This window comes from Triticum urartu, chromosome 6, assembly GCF_003073215.2.
Source record: "Triticum urartu cultivar G1812 chromosome 6, Tu2.1, whole genome shotgun sequence".
Taxonomy (NCBI): Eukaryota; Viridiplantae; Streptophyta; class Magnoliopsida; order Poales; family Poaceae; genus Triticum; species Triticum urartu.
Window position 1 is genome coordinate 552576584 of NC_053027.1, and position 13790 is coordinate 552590373.

Here is a 13790-nt window from a genome sequence, read left to right on the forward strand (position 1 = left end):
ACAAATGACTATATACGGAGCAAAATGAGTGAATCTATACTCTAAAATATGTCTATACATATTCGTATGTAGTAGTTATTTAAAATGTCTAGAAAGACAAATATTTAAAAACGAAGGGAGTATTTGGCAAAGCGCCTATTTGTGCACCAAGCCCAAACTCACATACCACCACCGGTGTGCAACATGGCTTTCTCTACCTTGGTCTAGTCTAGCCTCCCAGACCCGCCAGGCCCGTACTTGAACCGAAACCAAAACCGGTGTCCGTAGGATTGAATCCATAGAAAAATGCCCGTGACTATACCTTTTCTATGCCCGTGACTATACCTGGTCATGGGAAACCCGACCCAAAATAGCCCAACCTGGTCTTACCCACGGGCCTGGGCCTAGGCCTAGGTTTTGAGCCCGAATGACATGGCGGGCTAGGGCTGGGCTTAACATATGTGTGTTTTAGGGAAGAGGCCCAACCTGAGGCCCAACGGGCTTCTCCACTGGCGGGTCAGGCTCAGGCCTGTATTCTAGGCCCAAAGGCCGGGCAGGCCTAGGTTTTCTATTGTGGGCTTTTTTAGGCCCGACCCCATCTGAGTTATGGCCTGATATACCTGTGACTAAACATGGGCATGGACAGCCCGGCCCCGAGTTATGGCCTGGTATACCTGTGACTAAACCCGGGCATGGACAGCCTGGCCCGAATAACACGGGTCAGGCCGGCCCGGGCTCGGGACTTGTTTTGCAACCAGAAAGATAGTTCGGACTGAGATCAGGCTTCTCTATTTCTGTATTTCGAGCTGGGCTTGCACCATGTGCATACACTAAAAAACAACGTTCAGGCCGGGCTTTTAGGCTTCGGGCTAGATTTTGGGTCGGGCACAGGCTTGAAAACAGAGAGTATTTTAGGCTTCAGGTCGGGCTCGGGCTTGAGAAATGAAGATCGGGCTTTTACAAGCCCCGCCCGACGTTTGCCCGGGTTTACCCGTGACTGTACCATTGTTCGCGCACGCATGACGCAATGACGCATGTTCGATTCACGTTGACAAAACGGGACGGCACGTGGACGCAATCACGGCACTGTTCGTCAAACGGCGCCCGTCCCTTTCGTCGGGCGTCCGTCCTCTCGAAGAATGCCGCCGTCTCATTCCAGCAACAAGACAGGCCTTCTAGCAGCTCGGCTTACGCTACGTTGGGCATGGCCGGAGTTCCCAATGACCAACACTCCCCCTACGCTTCGATCCGTCCGCCCGCCCGCCATGGACGCGGCCCAGCGCTGCCCCCGGCCGCCTATATATAGGCCACGCGTCCTCCTTGCAACTCCCCTGGTTGGTGGCGGTGATGAGCAGCGAGCGCGTCGACAAGTGATTGAGATCGCCATGGGGTCCTTGGAAGGCGACGTGGCCACCTCGCCCTCGCTGTCCAGCACCGGCAGCAGCGGCACCGGCGCCGGCAACGACAACCATGGCGGCGGCGAGGTGAGGATATACGCCTGCTTCGCGCACGGCGCGTCCAACAGCCTCGAGTGCTACGAGCCGGGCGCCAACACGTGGCGCCGCGTCGGCGGCCTCCCGGGGGTGCCCCACGGCCACGTGCTCAAGGGCTTCGCCGTCGTCGCCGTCGCCGAGTCCGTCTACGTCATCGGCGGCCGCCTCTGCCGCAGGGAGGCCGTGCCCGGCGGCGACTACCGCGACACCGACGTGGGCGTGCGCGCCGACGTGCTCCGCTACGACGTGCGCCGCGGGGAGTGGCGCTGCTGCGCGCCGCTGCTGGTCCCGCGCGTCGACTTCGCGTGCGCGCCGTGCCGCGGCAGGATCTGCGTCGCCGGCGGGCTCTGCTCGCTCTCCGGCGCGCGGGGCACGGCGGCCGCCGAGGTGTACGACCCGGAGACCGGCCGCTGGTCGCCGCTCCCGGACATGAGCACGCTGCGGTACAAGTGCGTGGGCGTGACGTGGGAGGGCGGGTTCCACGTGGTGGGCGGATTCGCCGAGAGCACCACGCCGGCGGCCGCGCCCGGCGAGGCGCAGTCGTCGGCGCTGGAGCGGAGCTCCGCCGAGGTGTTCAACTGCGCTCGCGGCGTGTGGGAGATCATCCCGGGGATGTGGCAGCTGGACGTGCCGCCCAACCAGATCGTGGCGGTGGCCGGCCGGCTCTTCAGCTCCGGCGACTGCCTCAACAGCTGGAAGGGCCACGTGGAGGTCTACGACGGCGAGCTCAACATCTGGAGCGTCATGGACCACTCGGCGCTGTCGGACCTGGCGCTGCTCGCCAGCAACCTGCCGCCATCAGCGCAGCAGCTGTACCTCACCATGGCCGTGGTGGGCACGCGGCTCTTCTTCCTCGCCGGGTACGAGATCGCCGGCGACGACGACGAGAGCTTCAGGACGGTCTCGCTGGTGCACAGCTACGACACCAGCGCCGCGCCGGGGCTGGCGCCGGCGTGGAGCAGCTTCCAGCCCAAGATGGACCATGACAACAACGTCGAGGACGGCAGCAAGGAGCTCTTCAGCCAGTGCTGCTCCGTGCAGCTCTCCAGCTGATCAACTGCAGGCCTCAGTCCAGTCCAGTACACACAGTCAGTCCGTCTGTATCATGGTTTTTATTACCATGAAAAAAAAATTGCTACTTGTGCTGTTGTGGTAAATTCGTGTGACTGTATTTTTCCTTTCTTTGTGGAGTGGACAATGGAGAATATATATAAACATGGAATGATACTTTATATATTTATATGAATGCAAGAAAACACAAGTATCTGGAAAATGAGAATAACTGACGGCATAATATAGAGGCGAAAACTTGCAGAGAATGCATCATGGGATCATTTTATCGAAGGTTCAGAGATTCGAGTTATCAGGTTCAGCAAATTGCTCATGACTGATGATTTAGTCGACGTGCCATCAACCCAAGGAGCGTATGAGTTATGCCCGAGGGAGAAATGGATGATACAAACCATCAAAACAGCCACTAGACATCTTTACAGATGCTCTTGGGGAACAAATGATGGTATTCGTCGATCTCATGCCGCAGATTGTTTATGAGCAGACAAGCTATGGTTACTACACGCTCCACTATTTCAACGTTAATTGAACACTGGAGACTAATTCTTCATACCAAAATGAGTCGAGTTACCTGTAAATAAACAGATACCGGAATGTAAGAGGCAGGCCAAATTTACTTCATAGGTTGATAAAAACAGAGCAAAAGTTCGTTGTAAACTCACTCTTGCATGCTATGACCAGCATCAGGCCATCTATCTGACTGTAAGGGTTTGGGTTGCTTGCATTACAACGTTGATGAGTTCCAACTTGCATCAACAGCTTGCAAAATTCTCTGATGAAGCAACGCTCCGGAACAAGCTATTATGCCTCTGTCCAAACCCTCCAAGTAAACACCCCTGGAAAAGTCCAACGGGCAACCTCCGGCATCTGTTACCACTCCACCAGCCTCTTGAATGATGACCACCCCTGCGGCGTGATCCCATATCTTCTCCTTGTATCCAGCTCTAGCGAATTTCATGAAGATTTCAGCATCACCTCGTGCTATTGCAGCATATTTCACCATGCTGTACACACGCAGAGGCTGGTTTCTGGAAAACAAGCACACAAAAATAATCAATAACCAGCACCCAAAAGCTAAAGCTTGCAACCTGCATGCAGATGACACGGAACAAGAGAAAAATGCCAGCACCACTTCATTCTAATGGCCATGTAAACTGGTACCCTATTCGCTATTCAGCAATACCATATGCCAACTAGCACATGTAAATCTATAAAATAAATTCCACACTCTAGTGAAATAATATTATCATGGTTAATAAAAGTACCACATAGACAGCGAAATAAAAAAACTGACCTTAAGCCTACACTATGGGCAAGTCCTGCAGTGAAGGAATGGCTCGAGTTGGCTTTCTCAACAGGTTCACAGAATGTTGCTGAAACTGGATCACTGACGGATGATACTTGAACCTCCCTTGAGTTATGCCAACTAAGCATACCGAAGTCATGAACCAATGGCTGCATCCAAGCCTGGCCACATCCTTTGTGAGCATACATCACGCAACCCTTGTTCCACGATCCTGATGTAGGGGGAGCAACCTTAGACATCAACCTGTAGTATCGTTGGTGGTAGTTGAGCCATTCCTTCTTCATTGGATAATTTGGGCACCCGAGAACACCAAGCACAACTTCCCCGTCTTCAATTAAGGCGAGGGCAATGGCGTATTGGTCCCCACGCACAAAACCAAGTGTGCCATCCACAGGATCAAGCACCCAAAATCTTCCTTTTGGACCCCCGGTAGAGCTGCACTTCCGTATAGCTTGAAGAACATCGTGAGCCCCGAGGTCTTTCTCCGGGGATCTCAGCCCATACTTTGGAGCTTCAACCAGGCAACCATTGACTGCAGAGACAACAGACTCAAGCAAAGCTGTGCCGTCGCTACTAGACAGTGTCTTATCATCTTCCTCTGCTACGATCGACACACTTTCATCACCAAAGCAATCTGAGAGTAGCCAGCTGACTGTCGCTTGCACGCCCCAATCTGGCATAAGGAATACAGATGGATTTATTAGGAACTAACCACCACAAACACCCAATTTATTGCATAATATTTATACATCCAATTCCGGGCACTCAGTGACGTCACGAGTAGACAAAATTTGTTGCACAATAATATTCATATATGGGCCATTCCTGATATGTTGGAACTTGAAACACCCACTATATTTCAGTGTGAGGCTGCAAGCTGAATTGCATTTGCAGCCCACTATCAGTACTGTAACAGGTCAGCCAGTATATATCAGTGCAAACACGCAGTCTTATTTATCGAATGGGGAAAAAAGATTACCACACTTGCACAATTCAAAAGTCAACACTCAACACCAATAATTTAACTAAGCAGTATCCCGTTTAGGCATTGAGACTCACTCTAATAGTAATATAAATTTACCAATACAGCAGAGTTCAAGTTTGACTAACTTGGGTGCTAACTGTATTCAGGGTGTGTAATGAAATGTTTTGAATACTGAACGCTACTAGTAATAATACTCAGAGTGGCAGTACGAACCGGCGACGGTGACCGGAGAGCGGTCGAGCTTGGAGTGGACGCCGGCAGAGCCGGAGCCTGGGTCCGCAAGGAGCAGCGAGTCCTGCACCCGCTGGCACAGCGTGCAGGCCACCTGGACGACGCGCACCGCCGCCTCCATCTCCTTGGCGTAGTCCTTCTTCCCCCCTCCTCCCCCGAGGCCGCCGCCACGGCAGTCCCACAGCCACTCGCGGTCCGCCCCGACCCGGAGCCGGCCGGCCGCGCCCAGGGACAGCGCCGGCGACGCCGAGGGCGGGGACGACGGGGCGCAGCGGCTGCGGCGCCCGCGCCCACTCCCGCGCCAGTCCGGCGGGGACCGCGGGAAGCCCCGCGCGGCGGCGGAGGAGGGGGAGGGGGAGGGCGCGGCGGCCCAGGCGGAGAGGCGGAGGCCGCCCATGGCCGGCGGCGCCAGAGCCCCGAAATAGACAGACGGCGCGGGCGGCTCAATCAATCCGAACCTGAACCCTACCCCGCGCGCCCTCGCTCGCTGGCTGGCTCTTCGCCCGCTGCTTCGATCCGATATGTACTACTACTAGCCGGAGCCCGGGTGTTCCGAGATGCTTCCGCGCCCACCTTCCGTTAGCCGCCGCCGCCCGCGACTGGTGAGCGGCGCAGGCCCCGGGCCGATGCCGTGGGTGGTGACGAGCTCCATGATGCCATCATCCTCTACCCTTTCCCCAACTCTGTATCCTGTTCCCACCCCACCACCACTGGCCGCACGACGGCACGAGCACAGCAAAACAGCACGCGCATTTCTGGAATCACTTTATGGCTTTATGCCGGCACTCCCTTCCTTCCGTAATGTATTGCCTAAACAGGGAATAAATATTACTTTAAAGTTTGATCAAGCTTACTAAAAAAAGCATCGACGGCATAGAAAAAAGCATGCAGGAAGTATTTTTGAAAAATATATTCTGTGATGGATCAAACTTACTAAAAAATATCAATATCTGCAATATCAGATAAACTAACACATGAAAATATACTCTGTGATGGATCTAATTATATTGATTTAGTATTGTAGATCCTTCTTTTTTGCAACCATGGTCAAACTAGTAAAAGTCTTGATTCAAGACAAAGATAATACTATGTGATAAAGAAGGAAGAAGTATAAAAGAAGGATTCTCTTTTCTAGAATCCGAAAAATGAAGAAATAATCAAGGGATAACGGCATCTTCAACACAGGTCCTCTTTTCTCCCCTATATGTTCAAACCGAACAGTCCGAACATGCTCAAGCCTCCAACGTGAACACCTATTTTGTGTCATGCTCGTATTGAGGCCTCTAAGCTTAGAGGAGGAGGAGGAGGGGGACCTCATGACCCTGGAAGAGGTTGCGGAGAAGGAGGCACCCCCATAGGAGAAGGAGGCGATGGTCGTTGAGGTCACGACTCCGAGCGTGGGCCAAATAACCTCTTCTCCATGGCGGAGGCGGAGGAGCAAGTCCGCCTCGCCCTACTGCAGGAGCACCACGCGACCGTGGTGCAAGGGAGGCAGAGCATGCAGATGCCACTGTCATCGTGGCGCTCGTTGATGCGGACCTAGAGCTCGTTGACGTGAACTGGTCGGTCTACACGTCCGTGCAGAGCACCTCACACGGTCGACCGCGAACACCGCCATCTCCGGATCAATGAGGTGTGGCACACCTGGCTCGTCGAGGAGCTCGAGGCCAAGGACGATGACAGCGAGTGCCAAAGAGACACATCGGCGAACCCGCGGGTTCACACGCGTGACCAATGACAATGAGGCCAACAGCTCTAGCGGGAGGTCATCGACCTCACCCCGGAAGGGAAGTAGTAGGATTTTTAGAGTAGTTTTTAGTTGTTGTTATTAAGCAATGTTTTACCCTAAAAAAACCTATGAATTACACTTGCAAAAAAAAATCTATGAATTAGGATGGACAGCTAAATGCCCGCCTTCTTTGAAGGATATGGTTGAATGGTCATTCGACCATATGTCCATCAATGCGTCACGAACAAAGGTGGGTTTTGTTAGTGATTAAATGGAAAGGAGGATGAGGAAGGTTAGCCGGTTACGCTATAAGTCAGGAGACATGAGCTCTTCGCAAAATAGCTCGACCCCATAATATAAATGTTTTTCTATATTTTGAAATACAAACAAATCTAAATCTAAAATGCAAATGCAAAGGTCATCTATTCAAAACCTCAGTCAGTCACATCCATGTTCGTTTGACTTTGACCTATGCCGTTGAAGATGCTCTAACCACGTTCTGCCGTCCAACTTTCTTGGGCCGGATCCAGTCGGAGAAGCCCGGCCCTATATCCGAGCAGAGCCGTGGAGCAGTGGCCTGCAGACGCGGAGCTCCCGAGAGCCGGAAGCCGGAAGCAAGTGAGCTGAGCCTGAGCGCAGGCCGAGGCAGACGGACGCGACGATGAGGGTGGTGGCGATCGCGAGCCCCGGCGGGCCGGAGGCGCTGCAGGTGCGCGAGGTGGACGACCTCCCGGCGCCGGGGGAGGGCGAGGTGCTCGTCGCGGTGGCCGCCGCCGGCGTCAACCGCGCCGATACGGTCCAGCGGCAGGGCCGGTACCCGCCGCCGCCGGGCGCCTCCCCCTACCCGGGGCTCGAGTGCTCCGGCACCATCCTCGCGCTCGGGGCCAACGTCCCCCTGCGCTGGGCCGTCGGCGACCAGGTGCCCTCCGTGCCCCCGTGGTGAATTTGGTGATGGCCGCTGCTGCTCTGAACCTCACTGTTGTGCATATGCTGTTTCGTTGCAGGTGTGCGCTCTGCTTACCGGCGGCGGGTACGCGGAGAAGGTGGTGGTGCCGGCGGGGCAGCTGCTCCCGGTGCCGGAGGGGGTGTCGCTGGCCGACGCCGCCGGCTTGCCCGAGGTGGCCTGCACCGTCTGGTCCACCGTCTTCATGACCAGCCATCTCTCCCCCGGCGAATCCTTCCTTGTAAGAAAACCTCTCTTGCTAATCTGTTCCCCCATGTGATGATTGCAAGCGGCTTAGCAATTCACTGCACTTGCTGCTTTGTGGGGATGAGACTGCTTGTGAATTTCTTTCACCGAGAATTGAGTCCGATATCTTTTGTCACAACAAATTGGCATGCTTCAGCTAACTGGGAAATAGCAAAGTACATGATGGCTATAAGAATGGAGTGTGAACTAGTTTAATTAGCAGTTACTCATATGCAAAGTGAGGTGAATTATCCTGGACTCCTGGCTGTATTATTACTGATGATTGGGTACCTCCAATGTATGCAGATCCATGGTGGATCGAGTGGAATCGGTACATTCGCTATACAGATTGCGAAGCACCTTGGTGTTAAGGTTTTTGTTACTGCAGGTTTGTCAGTTATACACTTACTAAGAGAAGAAATAAGATATTACCAAATCGTTTGTGAAACTGTGCTAGTAACTCTGTTATCCTATTCTAGGAAGCGAAGAAAAACTAGCTGCCTGCAAAGATTTGGGAGCTGATGTATGTATAAACTACAAAGCCGAAGATTTTGTAGCACGCATAAAAGAAGAAACCGATGGAAAGGGTATGCTGCTGCTGCCCTTTTGTAATGTTTGATACTCCGATGCGTTCTTCTGTTATGGTGTTTGCTAGCCCCTGGTGTGTTACCTAGTCATACCTGTCAAGTTTATATACTCCTACATTAACAATAATACAAAATACCTTTACCAGGTGTTGATGTCATTCTGGACAATATCGGTGCATCTTATCTCCAGCGCAATCTGAACAGCTTAGCTGTTGATGGTAGACTTTTCATCATCGGTTTCATGGGAGGTGTTACAACTGAAGTGAACCTGCAGGCTATGCTTGCCCGAAGATTGACCATACAAGGTTGGATGGATATTTGTGATTTCAGTATTGCCATCTTATGTCGATGCTTGTTGTTTGCTTCATTATTTTACATGATTGTGCTATTTGTAAATGTCGTCGCTAATTTACCACTTGATTGAATTGCCATGATTTTGTGCAGCTGCTGGACTGCGGAACAGAAGCCTCGCTAACAAAGCCCAGATCGTGAGCGAGGTGGAGAAGAATGTGTGGCCTGCCGTCGTGTCGGGCAAGGTGAAGCCGGTGATTTACAAGACATTCCCGCTATCTGAAGCAGCTGAATCTCACAAGCTGATGGAGACGAGCTCCCACATTGGCAAGATACTGTTGATTCCATGATTGGGTATGGTGTGTTATGGTGTGAACTATCTGAAGCCGCTGTGAGCACTGTTTCCTGCAGTAAACTATGCAAGGAAATGTCCTTTTATATTGTAAGATAAACTGGATCTCGAAGTGCTGATGAAATTTGATATGTATCTTGACGACAACCAGTTACAATAAAATGTTGGAAGTTGGAAGTCTTGTTCATTCATCTTATGAGAGTGTCACTGATGATGATATTTTTCTCTATAAATTTGATCAAACTTCACTAGATTTGACTTTTGAGTTGAAAAATAAGTTTATACGCACCCGAAACGCTGACGTATGGTTCGGTTCATCGTCTCTGGGGCCGAATGAGCCGAAAGAGAAGTGGGGTAGCCAGCGGGGACCACGCAGCTAGCCGCCGGCGGCGGGAACTTTCCTCCCGTCTGTCGACCTCATGGGGGATATGAGACATGAGCAACCCACTCGCGGCCGAGCTGAGCAGGCAGTGAGAGCGACGGGGGAGATCGACACCGACGACGATGAGGGCGGTGGCGATCGCGAGCCCCGGCGGGCCGGAGGTGCTGGAGGAGAGCGAGGTGGAGGACCTCCCGGCGCCGGGGGACGGCGAGGTGCTCCTCAGGGTGGCCGCCGCCGGCGTCAACCGCACCGACACGGTCCAGCGGCAGGGCGGGTACCCGCCGCCGCCCGGCGCCTCGCCGTACCCGGGGGTCGAGTGCTCCGGCTCCATCCTCGCCCTCGGGGCCAACGTCCACCCGCGCTGGGCCGTCGGCGACCAGGTAATAGTTTAGTTCACCGCCTCCTCTGTCCCTGCGCACCCTTTGTTGTCGCCGTGCTGTGAACCTTTGCATCGCGTGCAGGTGTGCGCGCTGCTTAACGGCGGCGGGTACGCGGAGAAGGTGGTGGTGCCGGCGGGGCAGCTGCTCCCGGTGCCGGAGGGGGTGTCGCTGACCGACGCCGCCGGCTTGCCCGAGGTGGCCTCCACCGTCTGGTCCACCGTCTTCATGACCAGCCACCTCTCCCCCGGCGAATCCTTCCTTGTAAGAAATTCTCTCTTGCTGGTTTGTTGGGATTGCAGACCGATGAATCTGCCTCAGTCATCACCAAATATGATTCCTACTACTAGGAGCTGAGCATTTTATTCAGTCACAACTCACAACAAATTGGCATGCTCTGACTAACTGAAAAACCACAAAGTACTGAATGATGCCAACTCGAATGGAGTGTGAAATGATTTAGTAGTCACTTGTATGCAGAAGTAGGTGCATAATTGGTGTTGTGGGAATTGAACTGGAACTAAATTTTCATGCCTATGTTTTTTGTATCTCCCATTGTATGCAGATCCACGGTGGATCAAGCGGAATCGGTACATTTGCTATACAGATGGCAAAGCACCTCGGAATCAAGGTTTTTGTTACTGCAGGTATGTTGCTGGGTACGGATGTATCTAACACTAAAACGTGTCTAGACACATCCGTATCTAGACTATCTAAGGCAACTAATTCGGGGCGGAGGGAGTACTAAAAAGTTTTCTGAAAGGGCAAGTAACTCTGTTATGCTCCTCCAGGAAGCCAAGAGAAACTAGATGCTTGTGCAGGTTTGGGTGCGGATGTATGCATAAACTACAAAACCGAAGACTTTGCAGCATGTATCAAAGAAGAAACTAATGGAAATGGTATTATCCTGCCATCCTCTTGTAATGCTTGATGCCCTGTGCAAAAATAAAACAAAATGTTTTGGCTTTCCCAAGTTATGCTTGGCAAGTTAATATACATGCATTCTGACCGTAATATGGGGAATATCTCTACCAGGAGTTGATGTCATTCTGGACAACGTCGGCGGATCATATCTCCAGCGCAATCTGGACAGCTTAGCAGTTGATGGTAGGCTTTTCATCATTGGTTTCATGGGAGGCAGCGTGACTGAAGTGAACCTGCAGGCGATGCTTGCCCGAAGATTGACCATACAAGGTTGCATTGATGCACACGATTTCTCGGCTTCTCGTTCTGCCATGTTTTTTGCCTGATAACAGATCTTATGTCGATGCTTTTTTCTTGTTTTATCTGATCGACAATTCCTAGATGTCATCGCTAATTTTAGTAATGGATTGTATTGCTATGATTATGTGCAGTTGCTGGGCTGCGGAGCAGAAGCCTTGCCAATAAAGCTCAGATCGTCAGCGAGGTGGAGAGAAATGTATGGCCAGCCGTTGCGTCGGGCAATGTGAAGCCGGTGGTTTACAGGACACTCCCTCTATCTGAGGCAGCTGAAGCTCACAAGCTGATGGAGTCAAGCTCCCACATTGGCAAGATACTACTGATTCCATGACTGGGTATGGTATCCTTCAGCTTTGAGCAGTGTGTAACTCTGCATTGATGTGCTATCCTATCTTGTAAGTTGGTTCTTGAAGTGCTGATGAAAGTGGATATATATATTGAAACCAGTTATAATAAGTGTTGGAACTTCGAAGTCGCTAGATTTGGGTTTGAAAAAGTGTTTCTTGGTTGAGGCGCCTGGCATAGTGTTCTTGATGATGATGCTCCTAGTTGAGATCCTACTGAGCAGGATTAGCACTGAACGGTGACAACCATGGTGCATTACTTTGCTCAGTAGGATTAATCCAGGCACCTGAATAGGTCGATGGAGGATTAGCACCTGTATATTTTGGATTGGGCAACGGTTGCATAAACAGAACTGAATAGGTTTATGACAACTGTATATTTTGGATTTGGCAACTGTTGCACTGTATATTTATAACCTGAATAGGTTTATGTAACCAGAACACTTGAAGAGAATTTCACAGCAAGTGATAACTGGTCAGAGACAAGAAGAGCAAGACAGGCCTCTGTTTGATTCCCCACAAGAGAATGAAAACATACAGTGGTCTACAGACCTTAATATGCCGCCTTTTAGGCCCACCCTGTGTAATCAGGTGGATTGGCAGGTTCAAGAAGAAAAGGAATGTCCACAGCCAAGATTTTTTACTTTTGAAACATACACCAAAGGAATTTGATATAACCAACACTACACTGCATATGTACAGCTGACAAGCAATTTTCTCAAATCCAGCACAAAACTTCTCTTCAAAAATGTACACTGAAAACACACTTATCCATTGCTACTCACAAGTGATTACTTCAAAAATTGTGCCCGGGTGTATAGGTCATTAACAATTGCAAACACAAGTTTCTTTGCTGCAGTCACCATATCTACTATTACAAAGCTGCTCACTCTATCTGTCCTCACTCCAATAATAAGAAAAATGAAAGGAAACTAGTGCTAATCTGCCAGTGAAACGTCATTATTCCTGAGTAATATTCAATGGAACGGTGCAATTGCACTCCAGTTTCATGGATTCAGTCTGCCTCTTCAACATCTCATTATCCTGCAGCGATGGAGATGAGCTTAAGCAAGGCATGTACATAGGAGAGATTGAAAATAAATGGAGAGGAAGCACACGGTCAAATGAAACAGGATACACAGAACTAAGATTCTGATACAGTGAGATTATGCACTGAAATTTGCCCCAAAATTACCTTTTGCAACTCTTCAAATCTCTTGGTTGAATCAGACAGTGAGGTCTTGACCTACAAACAAAGATTGTCCCATAAGCATCGCAGACGTAAATCATGGGAGAATATTAGAGTGTACAGGTACATATACTGGCAATGGAACCAACCTTTAAAAGTTCATCTTGCAGGTCCCTGTTTTTCGCCAATTCCGTGTCGTATTTCATTCTCCATTCAGCGGATTCATCCATTGCCTCTAGGTTAGCATGCTCAAACTGCCTCCTGCAAAGATGATCCAGCAAAAGAATATACCAATAAACCGCTTAGCCATGACTCGGCCAAAACACCATCATAACATGAACACACATAGATGAAACTGTATGGACCTAGCTTAAAATTTCACAACCACTATGGGAAAAATCAAAATTAACAATGTTCTATATCACTATATGGACCAGGCAAACATAGCTTAGCATATGGCAGCCAAAATCTTGCTGAAAAGCAGACGGCAATGGTGCAGCGAAAATAGACAAACAAATAAATAATGCCCCAATTCCATCAAACTACCCGTGTATCCTTGATCAGGCAGCTAATTCTCAGACCATCTGGACTGGCAGCAGGCAGTAAAAAAGAAACTAGAAAAAGTGAGCATCTAATGCCCCATATAAGCCTGGATCCCTGGTTTCTTACACCCAAATTGTGATATGGAGTGGCAGGAAACGAACTGTCTGCCACTAAGATTTGCTCCTTGGAATCCATTCTACAGACTGAATCCGAGAGTTTTCCTCCTAGCCATGGTCCACCCGTCGAACAGGCCTCAGGATCCGTCAGCAGCAGAATGAAGGGGGGGGAAGAGGGAGGGTGCGAACCGGAGCTCCTCGCGGTCGTCGGCGGTGAAGGAGGGGTCGTCGGACTGGCGCGCCCAGATGCGGAAGTAGACGGCGGTGCCCATCAGCAGCGCCACCGCGAACGCCACCATCAGCGCCTGCCGCTCCTGCCGCCGCCCCCCTCCTCCTCCACTTCCTGCCCCCCCTCGTCCCCCCATCATCTTCCTCCTTCCTCCCTCCCTCCGCCGATCTGCCCTT

The 13790-nt window shown here is 51.2% G+C and overlaps 5 protein-coding genes across 5 annotated transcripts; 3 read left to right on the forward strand and 2 right to left on the reverse strand.

The window, feature by feature from the left end:
- The first annotated feature begins 759 nt into the window (after positions 1–759).
- LOC125515266 (kelch-like protein 17) lies at positions 760–2712 on the forward strand. The gene has a single exon (XM_048680707.1). The coding sequence runs from the start codon at positions 1119–1121 to the stop codon at positions 2523–2525; it is 1407 nt and encodes a 468-aa protein (XP_048536664.1). The 5' UTR covers positions 760–1118; the 3' UTR covers positions 2526–2712.
- A 69-nt stretch (positions 2713–2781) lies between these two features.
- On the reverse strand, positions 2782–5795 carry LOC125515268 (PAP-specific phosphatase HAL2-like). The gene is made up of 4 exons (XM_048680708.1): positions 5048–5795; positions 3838–4522; positions 3206–3571; positions 2782–3114 (listed from the first exon to the last, which is right to left on the reverse strand). The coding sequence occupies exons 1-3, from the start codon at positions 5460–5462 to the stop codon at positions 3268–3270; spliced, it is 1404 nt and encodes a 467-aa protein (XP_048536665.1). The 5' UTR covers positions 5463–5795; the 3' UTR covers positions 2782–3114; positions 3206–3267.
- Positions 5796–7354: 1559 nt separating this feature from the next.
- LOC125515269 (quinone oxidoreductase PIG3-like) lies at positions 7355–9404 on the forward strand. Its single transcript, XM_048680709.1, has 6 exons — positions 7355–7713; positions 7799–7978; positions 8290–8371; positions 8463–8570; positions 8717–8875; positions 9015–9404. The coding sequence occupies exons 1-6, from the start codon at positions 7456–7458 to the stop codon at positions 9209–9211; spliced, it is 984 nt and encodes a 327-aa protein (XP_048536666.1). The 5' UTR covers positions 7355–7455; the 3' UTR covers positions 9212–9404.
- A 218-nt stretch (positions 9405–9622) lies between these two features.
- LOC125515270 (quinone oxidoreductase PIG3-like) lies at positions 9623–11672 on the forward strand. Its single transcript, XM_048680710.1, has 6 exons — positions 9623–9975; positions 10057–10236; positions 10538–10619; positions 10764–10871; positions 11008–11166; positions 11328–11672. Exons 1-6 carry the CDS (start codon positions 9718–9720, stop codon positions 11522–11524), a joined length of 984 nt encoding a protein of 327 aa, XP_048536667.1. The 5' UTR covers positions 9623–9717; the 3' UTR covers positions 11525–11672.
- A 244-nt stretch (positions 11673–11916) lies between these two features.
- Positions 11917–13787, reverse strand: LOC125515271. Its single transcript, XM_048680712.1, has 4 exons — positions 13575–13787; positions 12876–12987; positions 12733–12783; positions 11917–12581 (listed from the first exon to the last, which is right to left on the reverse strand). The coding sequence occupies exons 1-4, from the start codon at positions 13751–13753 to the stop codon at positions 12498–12500; spliced, it is 426 nt and encodes a 141-aa protein (XP_048536669.1). The 5' UTR covers positions 13754–13787; the 3' UTR covers positions 11917–12497.
- Between the last annotated feature and the right edge of the window lie 3 nt (positions 13788–13790).